The 21,343-nt window shown below is 44.1% G+C and overlaps 1 protein-coding gene across 2 annotated transcripts in view; it reads left to right on the forward strand.

The window, feature by feature from the left end:
- Positions 1–21,343, forward strand: part of GPC6 (glypican 6) — a 1,006,549-nt gene that overhangs the window by 256,847 nt on the left and 728,359 nt on the right. For both annotated transcript variants that reach the window (XM_045839077.1, XM_045839078.1), the window contains exon 2: positions 2,126–2,284. In XM_045839077.1, coding sequence (XP_045695033.1) covers positions 2,126–2,284 — 159 coding nt within the window. The remainder of the gene's footprint in view (positions 1–2,125; positions 2,285–21,343) is intronic.

Consider the following 21,343-nt stretch of genomic DNA (forward strand, 5'->3'; position numbering starts at 1 on the left):
GCTTTGAAACTATGCTGGGTGCTGTTGGAAGGCGGAGGGGATTCTCTAATAAAGTTATCTCAATAAATCTGATCGACAGAGGGAAGTGAGGAGGACAGTCCATCTGTACGGGGTACAGAAGGACACCACCAGACACTTCATTTTGCCCGAGACAGGAGGTGTTCAGTGCTTTGTGGACGGGACAGCGACCTTGTGCTTTCGCCTGTGCTCAAACGCGGTTTGAAGTGGCCGTGTTTTGTTGCATTTTATCCTGGCCTCAGAGTAATCTTGTCTGGGGTCGGTGTTCTGTGAGATTGTTTGTTCGTAATGGAGGATCATGACCCAGCACTGAGTGCCTGGCTGGCTTCTGAATGTCAAGGGCGGTTTGTTTTTCTTTTTAAATATTTACCCTCTGCTCTCCACTCTAGCACAACTGTCCTGGCTACTACATTTTATTGGCATGGCGTGTTTCCAGGTTTTTATTACAAGACAGTTTAAATGTACAGAAGAAGTTAATAATATAATGATCATCATGTATCCATTAGGCAACTTAAGTAGTAAAAGATTATAGATAAAAGTATCTGAGTATTTCTTTCAAATCCTAATTCCTCCTGGGAGGGAACTGTTATCTTGAATGCGACGTTTAATATTCTCAAGTACAATGTATTTTCATTTTTTTAAATATACGTGTGATATTTTATGGTCCCCTTTCCTTCCAGGAATTGGGTAAGATCTGACATCAGTACACACTGTTTGCATGCACTGATTCTGCGGTTGTCTTAGGTAGGCACTGGAGCACCAAATTGCACGAGGAATCACAAAACACCCCATCTATCACCCAGCGTCACCGGATGTGATATTACATAAATAGTTAAACATTACAAATGAATGTTAATCCCCCCATCAAATACATGCGGTTTTTCAAATGGCCTGCGGTAACTGTGATTGCTGGGGGCTATTTGTTGGTTTTATTTAGCAAGATGTTGGTGGACTTTTCTTCTTCCCTCCAGACTCTTAAACATTTTTGACCTGAAAGGAGCTGCATCAGTTGGAAACTCATATTTTAATTTCAGGTCACTTTAATTTTATGACGTAAAGGTTTGTCTCCTACTTGCAAACAGCACCAAAGAAAGCAATATTGTCAAAACAAGTGGCCTGGAATGGCCAGAGATGAGTTTGCAGAACTGAATACAAGACTCTCCTTGCCTTTTACTTTACATTTCTGTATAAGTGTTAATTAAACCCATCAGCGCCTTCGTTCTTGTAGGCGAACATTTTCACTCTGACAAGAAATGCCAACTGAGGGAACTGTGTGGCCCATGGGACTTGCCATTAAAACACCCTCACTGTCACCCAGAGAAAAGCTGATGCACTCTGACAGGTGGACAGGCAGAGGGGGACACAGGCACGGTTGCCACCTTTCCTTGCCCTTGCTGTCTGAGACTCTGGTGATGGGACTGTCTCTTGTCCTACCGAGGCTTCCAAAGAAACTGTCTTCAGTACGATGGATTGCATCTCTTGTCACCTGGCGTTACTTGGTACATTTCAAATAAAAGCAGAACATTGCTGTGGTCTTCTGAGGTCTTTTGTAGACCTTCATTTACAACCTAGGGTCAGAAACTAAACTTCAGATGTCTTAGTCCATTTGGGCTGCTGTAACAAACATACTGTAAGCTGGGTGGCTTATAAACAGCACATTTGTGTCTCACCGTTCTGGAGGCTGGGAAGTCCAAGGTCATGACACTGGTAGACTCAGTGTCTGGTGGAAGCCTGCTCCCTGGTTTACACGTGGTACCTTTATGCTGGGAGAAGGGTGGCATTAGTTAGCTCTTTGGGGTCTCTTATAAGGCACTAATCCCACCCATGACCTAACCACCACCCAAAAGCTCTGGCTCCTAATGGTGTCACCTTTGGGATTCAGATTTCCACATAAGAATTAGGGGTGTATGGACACAAACAGCAGACCCTGGCTGGCATCAGGTTCCACAACAGTGCAGAACGTTTGAAATGCCATGTGCAGTGAGGCACAGAGAAGGTTCACGGAGGGGCTGACGGGACAGGCACCCCAGGGTCTGAGGGAAATGTTAGAGAAGAGAATTCCCCGAAGTCCTGTCCTCTCTCCCTGACGTTTGTCTTCTCCTTGCAGGGGAGCACTTGAGAATCTGTCCTCAAGAATACACGTGCTGCACCACGGAAATGGAAGACAAGCTAAGCCAGCAGAGCAAGCTGGAGTTTGAAAACCTCGTGGAGGAGACGAGTCACTTCGTGCGCACCACCTTCGTGTCCAGGCACAAGAAGTTCGACGGTAGGTGGGGCTTCCCCTCCACGCTGGTCTCGGCGTGCATTTCCATGAGAATCTCGGTCTTCTATGAAAAAGCTTTCTTTTAAGCAGGAGTTTTTCACTCCCTCTTAAACATTTGTAACATTTTTCTACATTATTCACTTTTATTGTATTTTCCCATTACCATTTCTCCCCCTCGATATGCTCTTCTACCTCCACCCACCCTCTGCCCTCACCCCCGAAATCACCACCCTGTTGTACGTATCCTGAGTTCTTTCTCTTTTTTTTATTCTTTGCTCAAAAGCAAACAAAAAATGCAAACAGGAGCTTTCTTGATGGTTTTGATAGTGATGGCTCAGGAACACCCAAGTTAAAGAACAGTTTTGCATTTGTGGTTTGCTTGTGAGACTTGTTCTGAAAGATTTAAGCTCGATTTTGTGTTACGAGAGTGATTCTAATTCAGGTTTTGTTCTGCCATAGCTTCTCTTCGCTTTTCATCTGGGCATTTTTCTGTAATGTAATTCAATGCCATTTAAAATTATTTGAAATACAACAACATTTTGAAGAAGACCAGCAAGGTTTAAATACCAATGGCATGGTCTTTATTGTAGAGTTCCCCCTTCGGATAAGGTAGCCATGTGTTACATTACGGCTGCAGTGCTTTCTACACAAGGTTTAACCCTCCATTGATTTCCTGATTATACGCAATTGACTTCATTTCTATATTCTGTTTGTTAAATAAACCTCTTGTATTAGAAAGTACGAAGTGTGAATGCAATTATGACGACGATTTCAGCACTGAGTTTTCTCATCAGAGCCTCAGAAAACTATTTAAAAGCAACCTGATTTTTATAAACTGAATTAATAAGGATAAAGTTAATATTCTTAAGTGGTGGGTAGTCTTAAGAAGTGAGTGTCCCTCACTATGACTCGTTGCGTACCGGACTAACAGATTGTGGCGAACCTTGCTTGTGTGCCTTAGTCTAGAAGGTTGCCCCGAGGCGACAGAGCTGCCCTCCATGTTCTTCCCCCTCTCCAGGGCGTGCGCAACAGAGCCAGTGTGGAAAGGGCTTGCCAAAGTTTCCCTTTTCTTTTTTGTTTTCCTCTCCAGTAGGTATGAGGTTCTGCTTCACTGCTCCTATAAACGAGTGTGACCACAGCACTTTCTTCCGAATCAGTCCTCTAAGTTCTAAAAGGCAGGTCCGCCTGCCTGGTGGTGCTCTCAGGGCTCTCGACGAGGTGAAATTTTCCGTGTGAGCGAATGGGACTTCTGTTTCCTTCCAGTGTTTTTCAGCATCGCCACGTTCCTCCTCTGCCTCTCCCTCGGTGTTTAACTTCATCATCTGGATGTATATGAAAATGATTCCTTGTTTTGAAGTGGCACTACGAATGCCGTTCCCTTGAATGCACCTAGGGCACACCTGGGAGTTACCCCTGATTGGCAGGTTACAAATCCAGTGACCCTCAGGACCCTCTGACGGGGCTCTGCGCTTGAGGATCTATAATGTATCGCTTCACCTCAAGGTGAGCGGAGACACTGGAACTATTGTTACCGAAAGCTGGTGAGAGGGACCTGCTGCTGCTGACTTCATGTCTGTGTGGTTGGAAAACGACTCTAGTGTTTTTGTCAAACTGTGTTCTGCAGTTCAGGGGAAATACTTCCAGGGCAGGTTTTACAGCACGCAACACATGTTATTTTTAATAATATCGGAAGTAAAGTAGCTTCATGGGAAGTTCTTAAAAAACAAGTAAAAAATGCCTTCAACAAGACTGAGCCAGAAACTTTGTATATTCTCATATCAATAACTATTAATATCTTTGAATTTACAGTTCTTAATCCCACATCTAATTTACCTTACTAGAGAAACCTCTCTCGCTCCCTCTCTCCCCTTCCCCTCCCACCCCCGACTTCCTTGCCTCCCTTCCCCCTCTCTCCCTCTCTTTTTGCAGGTGTGTTTTAACTTATGCCAGTGTACTTAGGGGTATTACGTCAATCGGTTTGACAGGACACCGATTTTTGCTAACACTAGATCTGACATAGAGGGTGATGGATTCTTCAGGAACTGTGCATTTCATTGCAGTTGCATTAGGCTGGAATGGGAGAGAAATTAAGACTTTTTTTCAAGGAAGCTTTTAGCCCAGGCTTTTTAAAAGTCTAAATGTGATCCTGATGAACTCAACTTCTGAAAAGCACCGTCTTAAAAAGATAATTATAAAAACATGTAAATTACAAAGTCACCATTACACTTCCTGCCCTTTCTTTTGGCAATGTCATGAAGGTCAGTTGTGCAATTGTGTGAATTATCTTCTTATCCCTAGAAAGCGATGCTGCTAGGTCCCATTTCAGGAATGACGGTGCGCTCATGTGGGGAGTTTTCCATTTTTTCTCTTGGCTGTTTTTTTAAACTTCCTCATGGCATTTATTGATGAGTGTCCATTGGTATAAGCACAGAAGATCAATCTAGGATCAGCCGTGGAATGTTACCCTCCCAGCCTTACTTTCCCCGATAAAACCAGTGGTACTCGGAAGGGCTTTGGATTTTATTTTCTGGAGGTGGCTTTGCAGGAACACCTTTGAGGGGTAAGAAGGTAGCCATATAAATCGTTTCTAGCCTGTGAGTCATTCTGCATTACTGCTGGGGTCTCTTGATCCAAATGGTCCATGTTGCATTTCTGCCTCTGGCCCCATTTTCTGGATCGTGCGTGTCTTTACTGGTTATGTTCTTTTAATAATATGAATGTTGACTATATTATATGAGAAAGTGACCACTCCCAGCATATTTTCATTATGTACAGTGACTCCATCCAGCCTACTGCTTATTCCCTCCCGTGTATTCTTCATTTCACATATTGTGCTTCATTTCTGAATGGTCCTTCTTGATGGTTTCTGTGCCCTTTTTCATGCTCTTTAGCATCCTCATAAGCATTACTTTGAACTCTCCATCTTACAAATCACTTGCCTCCGTTTGATGTAGTTCTTCCTTTGGAGATTTCCCTTGTTCTTTCATTTGGGACTCGTTTCTTTGTCTTCCCACTCCGGCTGCCTTTTTGTGTTTGTTTCCATGCAGTGGATGGATTTGCTGTGACTTCCAGGCTTTGTGGGGTGGCCTTCTGTCATAGGTCTCCTTGATCACCTGAGCTGGGTGCTCCAGGAATGTCCCTTGTTTGGACTGTGTGGGCCTTCCTGTTGTAATTGAGTGTTGATCACTCAGCCACTCCAACGTGGCAATGACCCTCAGGCTGGCTGACTGTGAGGCTCAGCTCCTACCATAGGGTTCAGGCTGCTGTGCAGGGGCTGACCACACTTAGTGGGATTCGCCGCAGCAGGGTTTGGTGCCTGCCGAGATCTCTCTTTGGAGGTGCTGTTCGTGAAGCACATTGGATCCTGCTCTGATGTTGCCTGAAGCTGGTCCCTGGGGGTGTTGCTTCTGCTCCTCTTGCAAGGGACTGTGATGCAGGCCAATGTCGAATGCCACCTGTGATGGCCCCTGGGTAAACTGGAGCTGCAAATGATCTGTTTTTTGTGGTTCCCTCTGCTGGGCCTGGGTACATGTGGGAAGGACTGAGCTGTGCATCACTGCTGGCTTTTATCAGTATTGAGCTGAGGAACAGGTCAGCAGAAGCCCAAGGCACCCAGACTTGATCTGCCCCTGCCTGTCTCCACCTGCTTCTGCCTGAAGGCCGCCCTGCTAGGCTCCCTCCCTGGAAGCTCCTCTGAGTGTGCTTCTCAGTAGAGCCTAACCTCCACAGGGCGGGGCTATTGCTTTCTGATGCTGCACAGAGGAGACTGCCCAAGAAACAAGGTATCAGCGGTCCAGGAGAGTGACTCAGCACAGGGATGCTGGTGGCTGTCCCTTCAGCTTCCTCCCCAGAGCCACGCACCCTAGGCTCTCCTCGCACATCCCTAGTCTGTTCTGTCCTCCATCTGCCAGAGCCCGGGGCACATAGCTGTAAACAAAACTGCATGCACTGGACCTTGACGAAGGTGCCTATATCTCTAGTGACCCCTTGCTTGTCCCTGGTAGACTCATGCCTCTCTGCTGTTGCGTGGGCACCTCTTTCTGGCTCCGGTGCTCTGGGCTGGGGGCGTCTGGCTTGAGGGAGAGTCCTTACGCTTTGCAGGGGGAACCCTTGCAGCTGAGATTTCCCACCAGAACCACGGCCACCGCCTGTGGGGACAGGGCCAGCCCTTTTCATGTCTCTGTCCTTCCTGACAGTATCCGTGTGGCTACTTCTGTAATTTTTTTGGCTGTAGGATTTCTCTTCAGCTTGTCTTCAGTTGGTTGTTCAGGATGACTTTTCTATAATTGAATTGTAATTCCAGTTTTGTCCTGGGAAGAGATGAGTGTAGCTTCCCCCCAACTTCACTGCAGTCTTGGATCTCCCTCCCCATAGGTGACTTAAAGTTTGAAGTTCCAAAGCATTTAGCATAACATAACATTCTACTTATTGTTCTTTTCCAGTTTCTATGAATATATTTGGTAATATTTAGAAGAGAACACTGTATGAAATTGTAAATATTCATTGGGTGTTTGGAAGCTAAAGCTGAATTAATATGAATTCTCTGCTACTTCCCTAAACAGCTATGCTCTGCTCCACACGCCCACTGGCCTAAAGTATGTAGCTGAGACACAATAAATTTGAAAACATGTGTATCTGAAGATGATTGGAAAAAGTATATAATACCAATTTCAGAAATTTTCATCCTTTCACAAAGAAATTCCTTATTCTTCAATAGCTAGATTTTTTTCCCTTTTCAGGTGTAGAACAGGAGTGTTAGAATGCCTGCGTACAAAGTAAAGGCTTCTATTCTCTGCAGTGTTGTGTTTCTGCAAGGTGTTTGCATGTTTTTTTTTCTTTTCTTTTCTTTTCCTCTGGCTAAGTCTCCACCTCTGGTTTGCAATGCACATCCCTGCGGCCCGTCGCCCTCGGGCCAGGGTGTGACCACCGCCCAGGCTCCCTCGGAATTGTGCAGCACCGCTTTCCACGTGCTGGCTCTCCCGCCCGGACCCTCTGACACACCCTAGCAGGGACGCACACCCAGCGAGCGTCACTCCCGTGTTTCTTCTCTTCCTCACCTCGGCCCGGTACCCAGACAGCCAGAGAAATGCGGAAACAAATAAACAAATCATATGTAAAGACAGAAACACAAGGGACATCTTTGTGCGCCCACTCCTTTTCCCGGCACGCTTGTGCTCTGTGACTCTCTGACCTGTCACATGGTCAGGGGTGTTTACATCCCGTGGTTGTCATGCATGTCAGTGGCTGCTTGGTAGGAGTCTAGGCAAATGGAGAGCAATCAAACATCCGATGGTAGTAACTGTAATAACCTCACCCTTTACAGCTGTTCACCTGTACACCAGGGTGAGTAGCACGCGAAGGGACCCGGGGGTTGAGTGACAGAGCCGGCAGTCCATCCCTGGTTGCAGACGGCTGAAGCCCGGCTCCTGGCCACCACCGCCCACCATCTTTTCCGTGCTTTTCCGTCCCTAACTGGGCTGAGATTTTATGATTCTTCTTTTTAAAGAAATATTTTTTAAAAATTTATTTTTCAAGAGAGGGGAAAGGAGAGAGAAGGAGAGGGAGAGAAACATCAGTGTGTGATTGCCTCTCATGTGCCCCCTACTGGGGACCTGGCCTGCAGTCCAAGCATGTGCCCTGACTGAGAATCGAACCGGCAACCTATTTCATTTGCAGGCCTGTGCTCAATCCACTGCGCTACACCAGCTAGGGTGAGATTTTACTATTCTATTTCTCTATCTCCCTCCACCTGTCCTGCCCCAGTTATTGTGGGGAAGAGGTGGAAATGTCTTTCAGAGAAACATGTTTTATTTTTTTAATCCTTAAAAAAAGAAAATTGCCCACTTAAATATAGTCCAGCCTCCAAGGAACCTGGAGTTTAGCGAGGGGAAATGGCTTGCCAAGTTTCCACCGAAATGATGAAACCAAGACTGTAACCTAATACTCTCGACTTACATCAGACTTATAAATAGTAATGTGATAGGAAGTCAATATTTGCGTGAAATTCTTACTTACTATGCTTTTATTGGGTTTGAGTGGACACTGGCTAAAATTTACTGATATTTCTTTAATAAGTCAGTAGTAATGTTGGTGAGTAAAGAATCTAGCCACATTTTTGGTAGATGCAGAATGGTATGCAGTTGGAGGCTGTCCCTAAATTGAAAGGAAATGAATGTTTTGTGAAAAAATGCTATTCGACCCAGAAAGACCGATTGTTTATTCCCCTTACTTCACAAAGCCTAGCAGCCTCTATCTTGGGTTAGGCGTCTCTACTCTCTGCTTTAAGACCATGTATGGAATGTTTTATTCAGAGACAGAAAAATGTAGTTCACTGGATATTTTATTTTGTTTATTTTTTCTTCAGATTTATTTGAGCTGAAATTTATTCACATTTGAAATTCAATATGAGGTTTTTTGTTGTTGTTGTTTAGTGTGTTCCTCTTGGTCTTATTATTTTTCTTTCTTTCTTGATTTTTATTTATGTATTTTAATGATATACATTTGTCCAGAGAATTTGGCAGCAAGTACATTTTTAAAAGCAAAATAAAAAAAAGTTGAATAGTAATTTCCATTTTTCTGAAGAACTTATTCTACAGTAACACCCGCAGAATTCTCATTTTATTGAATACGGAAATAATTCATACACAACACCATAGTATTTTTACACTGCAAATCTGCTGTGTTTTCTCTTAAAATATCATTTTTCATCTATAGACTGTAGAGATGGCAATAATGTAATGATATCTTTAAAATATGGCCTAATTTTCTCAAAGAATATACTTATTTAAAAACCGAGAAAACCTAAGGAGTTTTCCAGATGGTGGTAGAATCTTCTTTATTTCCTGTCACATGATGAGTGTGTGATTCCAACTTGGAAACATTTATTCAGAACCTACCATATAGAAAGCGCTTACTTAACCAAGTGTGTAGTAGATTTTAAAAAAATATATGACTGATCATGTCAAAGATACACTCCCAACCTGTCGCAGAGTTTACCTCATTGCAGTGGGCTCAGAGTAAAACTAACATGGAGGAAGACAGAACTCTCTCATACAGTAGAACCTGCTGGACACAGAAAGGAGGGAGTCAAGCACTTTATTTAGAGGCCCGAGGGAAGACTTTGGGAAGAGGGGGAAGACGGGATCTTTAAAGAATGACTTCAGATTGCGACAAAGAAGGGACAGAAGGAGACAAAAATACCAGAGATTCTATATCCACGTTCACAAAGATACTGGGACTTGTCGTAAACATATTTACTGTTGGTGTTTCCAAACAGCATGACTTCATTTTCATTTAATGTTTCTCTATTATGTAGATATTCCTTAGAAACTTTTTTGGCTTTGTATCAATCTGATATTGTTTTGTCACACACATGCACACAAAATTTCAGGGCATAAACAAGAGGCATTTATTTTTCCTTAAGCCATGCCAGGGTTGGCTAGAGTTTGGTGTTTTGGGCTCTGTTCAACTAGGCTGGGTTCTAACGTATAGATTTGATCCATTCAGCTCTCTTATTCTTTTGGAAGTGGTACTTTTTCTTGGGCACGTTCGTCCCATGGTGCAGTTTGAAGACTGTTACAAATGTGGAGGCATGTTCCCTCTTAAAGCCGAAACTAGAATTGACACTCTATCTTCCCAGGTTCTGCAGTATCGGCCACAGCAAATTTCCCGGTCATTACCAACGTGAGTGGGCCGGTGGACTCTATGGCTCTCAGGCAGGTTGAGGTGGGGGAAGAGGTGAATCTGTCTCTGTTCTAATCTGCCGTAGGCCTCAGCGGACAGCCTCTTGCTATTTCCCAAGCAATGTTTTATGTGCTGTATTTGCTGTTTTTTAGGGGGGTGGGTAGATTCTCTAGGAACTTAAGAGCAGTAAGTATTTCCTAAGTAAATCAGTTAGGCAGACACACCTGTTTAACAGCTACCTCCCATATCCTTGCATACTGGCAAATACACACACACACACACACACACACACACACACACACACCCCTTCTATGATGTGATTCAAGAATAAGTAGATGTAATATTTCAATTTGTATGCTATTTGTCCCCTTCCTCATTGTACAGTGTCACATGCTAGCTGTACTTATAAGGGTTATAATGTTAATCATGATAGGAAAGAATGAGCTGGATGCCGTTTCTAAGTTTGCTAGGCCACCGCGGCAGTGATATGTGTTTCAGCTGAAGGACACTCCTGGGGAAACCAGGATATGTTGACATGGGTTTTAAAATGAGAGAAGCAGTCTCACTGGCACTGGAAAGTAATCTGCCAATTCTCCTGAAGGACAGACCTTCAAAAAATAAGAACCAGCTAACCAGGGATTTGGCTTTGGCAGAACTGGTAAACAGATTTATCGATCACAAACGCCTTGCTTTTGCACAGTGTGGGAATATATGATCTGTGGTTGGGTGTTCCTTAAATGCATTGCCCAAGAACTCAGACCTCTGTCCAAGGAAATTTGTCTTCCCTGCCTCTCCCTTTCTCTTTGGACAGATCTTTCAAAATGGAGGACACACACGATCGGCACCTTCATGCCCTCTGTGTGATTGACTGCTGATCTTTTTCTAATTCTCAGACCCCCATTGCCCACCTCAAAGTAACTTAAAACACATTATGCTCCCATTGTGGTTGTAATATTATCATCCTATTATCACCAATTCCCTTGCACGGTGGCTTTGCCGAGCAGCTGTTTCGCAGACAAGCCAATTTCTTTTAAGTATTGCTCCATCAGACTCTGAAACCAGCCCGACCAGAAGGTTTCTTGGTCATGAATGTTAATGAGCAGACAAGTATCTGCTCGCTGACGGTGGCTCGCTAATCCTCTGAGTAAGGATGGGCGAGTTGCAGGAGAACTTTCATTTCAGTGAGGTCGGGCTGCCGCTGCATAGAGAACACTGCCTTTCCTACTGGAATGAAAATGAAGGAACGTAGTTCATGGCGGTGTGAGGAGAGGCCAGTGGAATCACTCTTGTCTTCAGACCTGAGAACAGCCTGGCTCAGGGTGGACGGGTTCCTCGGCACAGCGAGCGTCCAGGCGGGGCACCCGTTGTCCCTGTTAGGCGTGATGTGCCCGGGGAAACAGCATCGTCACTGGCTCTCTGATGGGGATCGTGCATGAAGAGGTTCTCGATCTTCCCTCCTGATAAGAAATTGGGGTGAAATCTGAGGATCCTCGTCCACAGAGATAATACCAGCTTTCCCTTTCCTAACAACAACAAGAAAGTAAAAGAAAAAAGAAAGCATAAGAAAAACATTTGCATGCTTTTTTAAGGTTCAAAACACAGCATTTGAAGGTAAACTTGATCTGCAAGGCATCGTTGGTCCTTGGGGAGTCCCTGCAGTGGACAGGTGGGGAGAAGAAGGTGGGCAGATAGGGAACCATCGCCAAAGCTGGCTGATGATTCCGTTGGGGCTTATTATTAGATTCTCCGTTTTGTGTGGTCTTTAAATTTTTGTAGTAAGAAGTTTTAAAGAAGATAGAAACGACTTGATCAGGTAACGATTGAGGGTTTCCAGGTCGTGAATTCATTCTAGATACAGAGCAATGTCAGGTACGGCCACGCTGACTTTTCTGAGTGCTCAAAAACAGTCAGTTACACAGAGCACAACCTTTTCAAATCGCAAGGATGAATGCAGCTGATCAGGATCTCAGCTCAGTCAGGCTGCTGAGTGTCTGCTTCTGTCCAAGGCTTTATTATTATTTTGCTGGATAGGACATCTCTAGTTTATTACTCCAAACAGGCCTGTTAAAATAAGGCTCCATATGAGATGTCAACCTGTTGTGTTTCAAAATGTTAAACACTTATTTAGAAACTACATGGGCCCTGAGACAAGCAGGCTCTTCAAACACAAACGTTGGCAAGATTCGGAAGAATGCATAAAACGTATATCATAAATGCATTGTAAGTAACATTTCTTCATCACACTGTCGTCACCCAGTGATTTTTAGTTGAATGACAACAGTGAAATGAGCTCTCGGAGTCTGGCATTTTTAGCAAATCCAAAGGTGGGGGCAGCTTGCCTAAGCGATTGATTCCGGGTGTTCCAGGATGAGGGAGGGCATCCTGACCCCCACCGTGGAGGTGCCGGCAGTGACCAGCTAATAAGCCTGCATGGTTCACAGAGCTCAGATAAATTTTGAATAACCACTCATCACAAATTTCAAAATGTTCTGTTAATGATCCTTTAGAAGCTTATTGTATTTGTTAGATGGACCAATAGTATTCTTGGGGATGCCTGTATATAGCTGCCCATGATCGCCACACTTTTTCCTCCCCACCTCGTGGTGTAAGTGCATTCCAACAACTTGGCAACGAGAAGCAAAGTCTGCGGCGAGATAACAGGAAAGGAGGCCTGGAGGGCCTGTCTGTGTTGGAAGAAACTGTACTTCTCCACACTTTTTTTTTAGTTTGTGAAAATTTCTTTGCGTAGTCATCTTCTTTCAGAAGAATAGTGCTGTGGTCATCGCGGATTTTCGTTCTCTCGGCTCTCCTGGCTCACTCGTCAATGCTCACGTCCTTGACACCCTCTCGTGTCCACTTGTTTAGTGTCCTTTTACTAGTATTCCTTAATGAAAAAAAAGTGTATGATCTGTTGCACACTCTCTGTTGAAGTCTAAGCTCATTAACTGTAGGGATTAGGTCTCCTGCCTCTATCTCATCTTCCTGCGCCGCACTGAATGCTGAGCCTGTTCAGTGATGCTGCAGTGATGCTGCACGTCTGGCCATGGCACCGAGCTGCACAGACCCAGGGACGCAGACCGGCCGGATGGATTGCTTAAGTCCTATAATAAACACGGCAAAAGGAAATAGGAAGCTTTGCATTCCAGTTATCTGCTAACTCTTAGGGTCCATAAACCTGGAAGTCACATTAGGCCTCAGCAGCATTTGCTCCAGTGGATTTAATGGAACTAATTTTAAATTCCCAGAACAAAGATGGTCTTTATTTAGAGTGCAAGGAGAAGCCCTTATCTCAAAAATCGGGACACGTGTGTGTTCTTCTGTATATCACAGACTCATACACACATGGACACAGGCGGGCTTGTGAGCAAGGGGCTGAGAGTGGTGTAGATGCACAGGAGTCGTCTAGAGAACCAGTTAACAACACATAGATTCTTGGCTTCGAACACTGGGGATTTTGAGTCCTTGCTCTGGACTGGACTCCAGAATCTTCATTTTGCTTAAGCATTGTGCACTTCCGAAGCAGGTAGCCTTCTGGGGTGTACTCTGGGCTACACCTTGAGTGTCGCTCAAAAGTGTGAAGGAGTGAGTGAGGTTGACAGGTCAGTCAGCAGGACACGGAGTTGAGGCACAGAAGGATGACAGATTTCTAATTCTTCGTTCTGTCACAGTAGGTCAGTTTAAAGTCTGCCGATGCACAGGTCCCCGCTGTGCAAGGTGTTGTAGGATCCAAGCGCCTGTTGATCATTAAATGGTGATTTTTATACATTAAGCCAGTCTCCCTTCTTCCCTTCTGATTTTGACAGTGAGTTCTACTCGAGTCAGAGCTCACTGGCCGGTAAAATTTATACTTTATTGGAATTTTTTATATTTCTGAATTACAAAATTATTTTTTCTCCTTTTATTTTCTAGGTTATAGGATCTAGTGAATATTTATTTTTCATAATCTAGAAAATAATTTTAATTTCTCCTTTTTTTGGCTTGAGTGATATTTTTTGAAGCCAAATAACACTTTTAGTAACACTCTTCTGATTCTAAAGTAACATATGCTTATGGGAGAAAACTCTAATGCTTCAATGTAAAGTGTTAAAGTTACTTTAAATAACTTGTGCCTCATTGCGGGAAACAAACTACCTGATGTCTGAGGACGCGCAGGTCAAAATGTAAGAACCAACCAGTATGTGCTTTCTTACGAAAGTGTATTCACATACATTCTGAATAAGTTCAAGTACCTTGGAACTGTTAACTCTTATGTTGCATAGTTTATATCTGTAAAATGACTATATAAAATATATATAAATATAAAATACATTTTATAGAATATAGTATATTTTTAAAATATTGTATATATAATATAAAGGGAATCCGGCCCTGGCCGGGTAGGGGATCTCCTGTTTCCGGGGGGCGATACTCCCGCGTACCCTCTAACACGTCGTCTGAGCAGCTGTGGGTGACGCCCACCAGCCCTGAGCTGATGGTCTTTGTGTCCAGTGCAGGCAGAGGCCCTTCGGAATCAGGGCACCATAGTTCTGAAGAGTTGCATGATCTAATGAATCATGGTTTGTATTAAAGAGTAGGTCAAGGAAGTACTTAAAATGAATCCTCAAATGAAGTATTTAAGGAGAATGGATGTTTAAGGCAAAATAATACAAGAATTTTTAATGTCCTTTTTGAAAAGACATCTAAGGTCCGCTGACTTTGTCTATCACTCGGTCGAAACTCCCCACATCTCCCCAGTGCCCCCAAATGTTTGACTCTGGGAAGTGGCTCCTGAGGATGTTGTCAGGTGGGAAGCTTCCAGACCTTCCCACAAGCAGCAGCGGGGCGCAGCCTCCTGTCTGTGTCGAGGTTTGGGGTTCAGTGGTCTCCAGTGCGCGGAACTCTGAATTGGGCTCTGAACCTGAAGGAGTTGAGGAGCCGACTTTAATTAATAGCATTGTTATAAACGTTTTGATTACTTAAAACATTCCTAAAATACGTAGATTTTTTTAATGCTTATGATTATTTTTCTCTTTGTGCTTCAAAATTAGGAGTCTCTATTATTTTTTTTTTTCCATGTGAATTCCCGGTGCCCAGTGAGGTCTCTGCATTCTGTACTTCCTTCCTTCCTTCCTTCCCTGCAGTTGAGAAAGGGCCTACTCTGTTCATAGTGCTTCAAGTCGTGTTTTTAAAAACCCACATGAGCAGCGCAGTCTCTGGAGTCAGCGGACTAGGTTTCAACTCTAGGGCTGGCATTTTATTCAAATGACCTAGGACGTTATTTAAACCCTCAGGGTTCTACGTATCTTCTTTTCAAAATAAGTGAAATAATTAGTTTTGAAAGTATGCACAAAGGGCCTAGACAGAGTCTGGCAAAAAGAGAGTGTTCGCCGGAGTTTTCGTCTCCCGTTCTTCATCCTTATCATCACCGCAGGGTTTCCATTCCGGTCCCGGAGGGCGACAGCCCCACCGAGGCGGTTAGACAGGAGCGTGGGCAAATGTGGTGCGGGCCGGTGCCAGGAGCGAAAATCCCAATAAAATGTCAGAAGGGAAAGAAAGTGTTTCCTGATGGGAGTACCATGCATGGCTTTTGGGGAAAAGAGAATGTAAACTGTCTGGAAAGTTATGAAGGGTGTGGAAACGTGAGGGAAGTCATGGAGGCGGGGAATCCAGAGGAAAACAGGGATTGTTCTATTTATGGAACAGAGGAAGCTTGAATAAAAGGAGGGGTCCTGTTGTTAAGGTCCTTGAACATGTATAAAAAGCATAAAAATCAGCCTGTTCTCAGCCTATTCAAGTGGTTGTCTCACTGACATTTTCTCACAATGGTGTCACCTCCCAGGTTCAAAGGCAACTTTGCCTTTGATATTGCTAAATTTCACATTACGTTATATTTTATAAAATGTTCTGTTTCTGCTTCAAGTATCTTGCATAAAGATTTCCCCAGCAACATTAAATACAGATGCAAAAACGGGCAAAAGTAGGCTTAGAGTTGTGCATAACATTCTTTTGAGTCAATAAAGCTATTGGAATCGTCATCACCTGCATTTTTTGCCATGTGAAGAACAGTGAAGAACAACTGTAAACCTCCCTTTGCCCACCCTTGTATATGGGACAAGGGCCCTGCCCTTAATTCCCGTCAACAGCGGTGGTGGACACATAGACAGTAATTGCCCACTGCATGTGATGGATTGGACTTTCCCGGTAACAACTTGGTCACACAACTGGCTGAGCACATAGAGCACTGTGGATGGATGGACACCGACCTCTTCGTGTGTCCACATTCTTCACATCGTTGAAAATCCCAGAGTTTCTGGAGTCCTATTAAGAATTTTGCATCAGGTAAAGATGTGCATATTTACTTATTCTACATCCATGCAGTGATTATTAAATAGCTATTGATTTTTCATAGTTACTTTGTAGCTAACAGGGTGTCCGCAGTGTAGTGATACACCAGCGTGGCGTATGTGTGGCTTGCCCCTAGTGCTGAGTGAGAGAAGCGACGCTGGGTGGGAGTGGTATTTCCTTGTTCTCGGGTTCGCTGACTGTGCCTGATATTCAACCGAGTTTCTCTGTGCCAAGTTCTTCAATAGGCCCGGATGTTAAGATTCTCTAAAATAAATGTCACCTAGGCATTGCCCGCACACCTAAGTGGATTTCTTGCCATTGAGTCACGTTGTTCCTTTACTACACAGTCTACACAGAAAATGCCAGAACTCGATTTAGGGAGTGCAGCAGTCTTTTAAATTTGTTCATTAAGAGGTGGGGATGGCTGGGGTGGGGAGGGTGGGGGGAAGAAATGGAGACAACTGTACTTGAACAACAATAAAAAAAATACATTTAGCTTACTAAGCCTGCTTACTAATACATTTAAGACTTACTAAGTCTTAAATGTGCTCAGAGCACTTACATCAGCCTACCTGTGGGCAGTCATTTAACGCGGTAAGTACACCTTAGAGAGCTGGTTGTTCACCCTCGTAACCATGCGCCTGACTGGGGGCTGGCTCACCGACGCCGTCTGGCATCGTGAGGGTGTCGTGCCACTTCCTGCCAGCGAGGCAAAGATCAATGTTCAAAGTGAGATTTCTACTGAATGGGTATCGCTTTTGCACCATGATAAAGTCAAAACACCCTAAGTGGAACCATAGTAAGTTGGGGAACATCTGTGACTAATGTCTTCCACTGGAGCAGAGTAAGAGGGTCTGAGGAAATAGAGCACTTCTTTAAAAGTGCTCTATCAAGGAAAAAGGGAAAGATGCATCTTTGGGCAATACTTTTTAATGAGACTTATCCACATTTATATGAATAATTGCACATTACATCATATTGAGTAACCATTGTGAGATATATGTATTTCTAAAGAACTACAGTTCTTCGGTTGCAATATTGTTTTCTCTGCCACTTTTCCCAGGAAACCAGATGGACAGCGTCCTGAATTACACTTTGCTGTTTCCCATTAGCTAATTGAGCTGGTCTTGGGAGACAGTGCCAAACGTACAAGAGCTGAGAGGTTTTCTTTTTGAGTATTTGTTTGCAAAACAAACGCAGGCTGATGGAGGATCATTTGGAGAAATTGAAGGCATGCTGGGTGCTCATTAGGTAACTTTGAAAGAGTCTCTGGTTGGCTTTCCCCCACCCCCCCACTGGAGATGGTTGTCTGTGTCTCAATTACAATCTCCATTTACTTCCAGCTGGCAATATTAGCGTCCATCGCCCCGAAAGAGAGCAAAGGTCACAGCCTCCTGCCTGAACAGACATTAAAAAAAATAATAATAAGCCATTTGCCTTTCTGGCGTAGGTACCTTTGAGCCACCCATCGCGGCCTTGGGGAGGAGATTCTGGAGGGTTGGGTGGCGGGGGACTTTCGCCTTACTTATTGATGTAGCCCGCGTGGCTGTGGGTCCAGATGCCGCGGCGGCTGTTGCTCTGTGGATTGGGATCCGGCAGCAGCTGTTGTTCTCCGCTAGAGCGTGTTTCTGAAATTCCAGATTTAATAGTCTGAGACCCCAGTCATTGAAAGCTATGCTGAAAGTTAATTTGCTGAATCCAAGTTTATTTTCCTTCCTAAACCACGGTTAGCGATAGAGCCTTTCCCCTGCGACGCACAATAAAATGAGGAAAGGACGTACTTACTGGCCTCACCGGGCTGGAGAGCGAGGCAGCGCGGTGGGTCCAAAGCTCGGCCCAGGCTTCGGGCGTCGGGTGTTCAAACCCAGGCCCTGCTGCCTTCTGCCTCCATAGCTCTGGGCAACTGGATGGAAACTCCGTGTCCCCACCTCAAATGGTTGGAAGAATCAATTCTACCTCATAGTATAAAAATGCATTAATGCACATGAAGTACTTACTGTAATGTGTGGCCTATAGTTAGCTTTTACCATTTTTACCACAGTGGCCATAGTGCTTCTATGAGGTTTTTCTGGTAAAAAAAAAAAAAGTACTTCAATTCCTTGCTTCACTTCTGAGCGCAGAATTAGTTTTCTTGCCCCAAAAACATGAAAATTCCCCTATAGTTAAGTGACTATAGCTAATATTTCTTAACTAATACTTTGAGGCAGTCACTATTTTAAGAATTTTTTCATGTGTTCTTCTCTTTGGCCTTAACAATCCTATGAGGTAGGCAATACTATCATCATTATATTATCGTTATTGTTGTTGTTATTATCATTCCTATTTTATATTTGAAGAAGCTCTTGCTTAGTGACTGAAGCCATCTCCCTGCGCTCACATAGCTGGTAAGGTAGAGAGCTACGATTTCCTCCAGCACAAACCTTCCACAAAGCTGTACTTTCTCCCAAAAGGCAAGCAAATCAAATTACCTTGAAATGCAGTATTTGAGCTGTTTCTGAAGTGGAAATTTCAATGTTCCTAATGGGAGGCTCGGGGGACTGTACCGGAACCTTGTGGCTTTTTTTCCGTTTCAAGGAGGTTCTATCTCGTGGGTAGGTGGGCTCATCTGTGAGGTGGTAACCATGAGTTTGTGAGCAAGTCTGTGCTTGGCCATTCTCGCTTGGACAAATTTGGGTCCAATCCAATTAGCCTGAAGCTCGATCCACCCGCACCAAGGTGGATCTCGCTCTTGGGGCTGCAAGTAAGACGTGGTGGGAGGGGAGGATGAAAGAGTGTTGAGAACGTATGCTGACCCACAGTAACCCAGCCAAACCGTCTGCATCGCTGCCAGGTTAACCCGCATCTCTCCAGACCGGGCAGCGCCGGCACTGCGGGTCCAGGCGCAAGCACAGCCGCACAGAGACACAGCTGATCCTTGCAAAAAGCCAGACCTGGGCGTGGAGGCAGGATCCCAGTGTAAGACAGAGTCAGAGCTGGCGTCTAAAGCTTAGCATGTGAGAAACAGTGTGAAGACAGAATCTCAGGCACACACAAAAACAAGACAGGGACCCATTTACAGACTAGAACTGGTAGCCGGCATTGGAACTAAATGATAGCATGTATGGCATCTGAATCTAGACATTCTTCTTCTTTCTGGGGGGGAATACCAAGTTATCTGAAGAAATGGTACAAATGAGAGACATAATTGGATGATTTCATACCAGTTATAGAAAGGGAAAGGTGCTTCGACATGCAAGTGCTACTTTGGTGACAGGGCAGTCCCCCCGTAGCCGTGAGAAGGCAGCCGGAGGCAAGCGCTCCAGGGTGTGCTTGTCAAAGGGATGCTCTGCCACACAGGACTCAGGTCCCCAGCCTGGGAAAGTTGTTTATGTGGTCAGCCAGTCCTTTGATGGATTTCTCCTGCATCCAGGTAGTGAGTCTCAGTGAAGTCACACAAATGAGGGCTATTTTTTTCAGTGGCCAGTGTGGGCAGTCCAGCAGTGAATGATTCACACTTATTCCAAGTGTGATGATGCACACTCCATTGCATTCAGCCCATTCTTCCAGCCGTCACATTCTGGTGCCTTGATACCCTGAAGGAAGATTCAGCCGCCTCCTTGGTTCTGCAGCTTCATCAGTTTCTCGGCATGTTCCCTCTCCTCAGGAGATGAGTGAAGAAAGCATCTGGCAAAGTTCTCCAAAGCCACAGCATTGCGGTCAAAGCAGTAAGACACAGACAGGTAGATGCAGGCAGCTCAGAGCTCCAGGTTTATCTGGTGGTTGATGGCGGCCTCTGAGTCCTGGTGGTAGCTCTGGCACACCTGCGAGGTGGACGTGGTCTTTGTGATGGGCAACTGAAGACAGGTGGCTGAGGACAGGCAGCTTTGTGGCCCTGGTGGTGGAGGCCTGAGGGTGCTGTGGGGCAGTGGCAGAAGGATGGATCTGGGTGGCTGGCTGGGCTGGGAGTTGAGCACCAGGTTCCGTCCAAGTACTGTTGAAGCAGGAAACCATGGCGACTCTCAGCAAAGACAGTTGAGTCTAGAAATTCTTGATTCTTTCCTTGCCAGTATCAAAAGGACACCTGTTTCTGCAGATGGGAGGCTGGGAACCAGAGACAGATCCTGCCAGCAGGCAAAGCTTGTTTTGCTTATTCTTAGGAAATCATTTAAACCCCAATAACATGCATATGAGGTTGCAAGTTACCAAAGCTATATTCAATTGTATAAAATACCCTGTGTATTTAAATGCAAAATTTTGTTACACAGTTCTTACTGCAGCTCATGAAGGCAGTGGTAGTTTGTAACAATATCACTTTTTAAACTAAAGATAAAATAGTTAAAATTTCTAAATTCTATAAAAGCTAAAAAGAATACTCTTGATTTCACTAATATTTCTTTTTTCATATTCCTAGTAAACAGTCTTATAAGCTTTTTATGACTTCAAATTTTGTTTGAAATGCAAACAGGTGTGAGTGAGTGTGAGTGTGTGTGTGAGAGAGAGAGAGAGACAGAGAGAGGAGATCTGTGTATTCATAATGGTAATTGGCGATGGTGTTTAATTTTGGGAATAGAACCATCTTCTGCTGCAGCAGTAGGGAGAATAGGAAAGAAATTTTTTGTGTATAGTCTTTAGAACCTTTGGAACGTTTGATCATCTATATCTATATATCTATATATAGTCTTTAACGAGATGTTAGAGGCAAGTTGTGAAAGTCTTTTATTTTCTTACTTCCCATTTTCAATTTAAAAGTAACCATGTTCGTGTCAAAGTCAATGATAAAATACTTCTAAGTTCAATGAAACTTTTTTTGTCTTCTGAAGTACACTTTTTACCTTCTAAGAAGTGAATGACTTTGACATGTGGATATCGTACTGTTTCTTTCTTATATGTTTTGTCATGAATTAATTCCAGGAAAAGGCCAATTCAATGTTTAAAGGTTTTCATAGCCAAACAAGGGATTAACTAGGAGCTATGTCTGGGAATTGCTTACTTCCACACCCCTTACTCATTAATACCTAAGACTATTTCTTAATTTTATCCTGTTGCTTTTACTGTTTTAAAATGTCCTATCATTTC

The sequence above is a fragment of the Phyllostomus hastatus genome, unplaced genomic scaffold (genome assembly GCF_019186645.2).
Source record: "Phyllostomus hastatus isolate PE091 unplaced genomic scaffold, TTU_PhHast_1.1 phas_contig_29, whole genome shotgun sequence".
In the NCBI taxonomy this organism is placed as follows: Eukaryota; Metazoa; Chordata; class Mammalia; order Chiroptera; family Phyllostomidae; genus Phyllostomus; species Phyllostomus hastatus.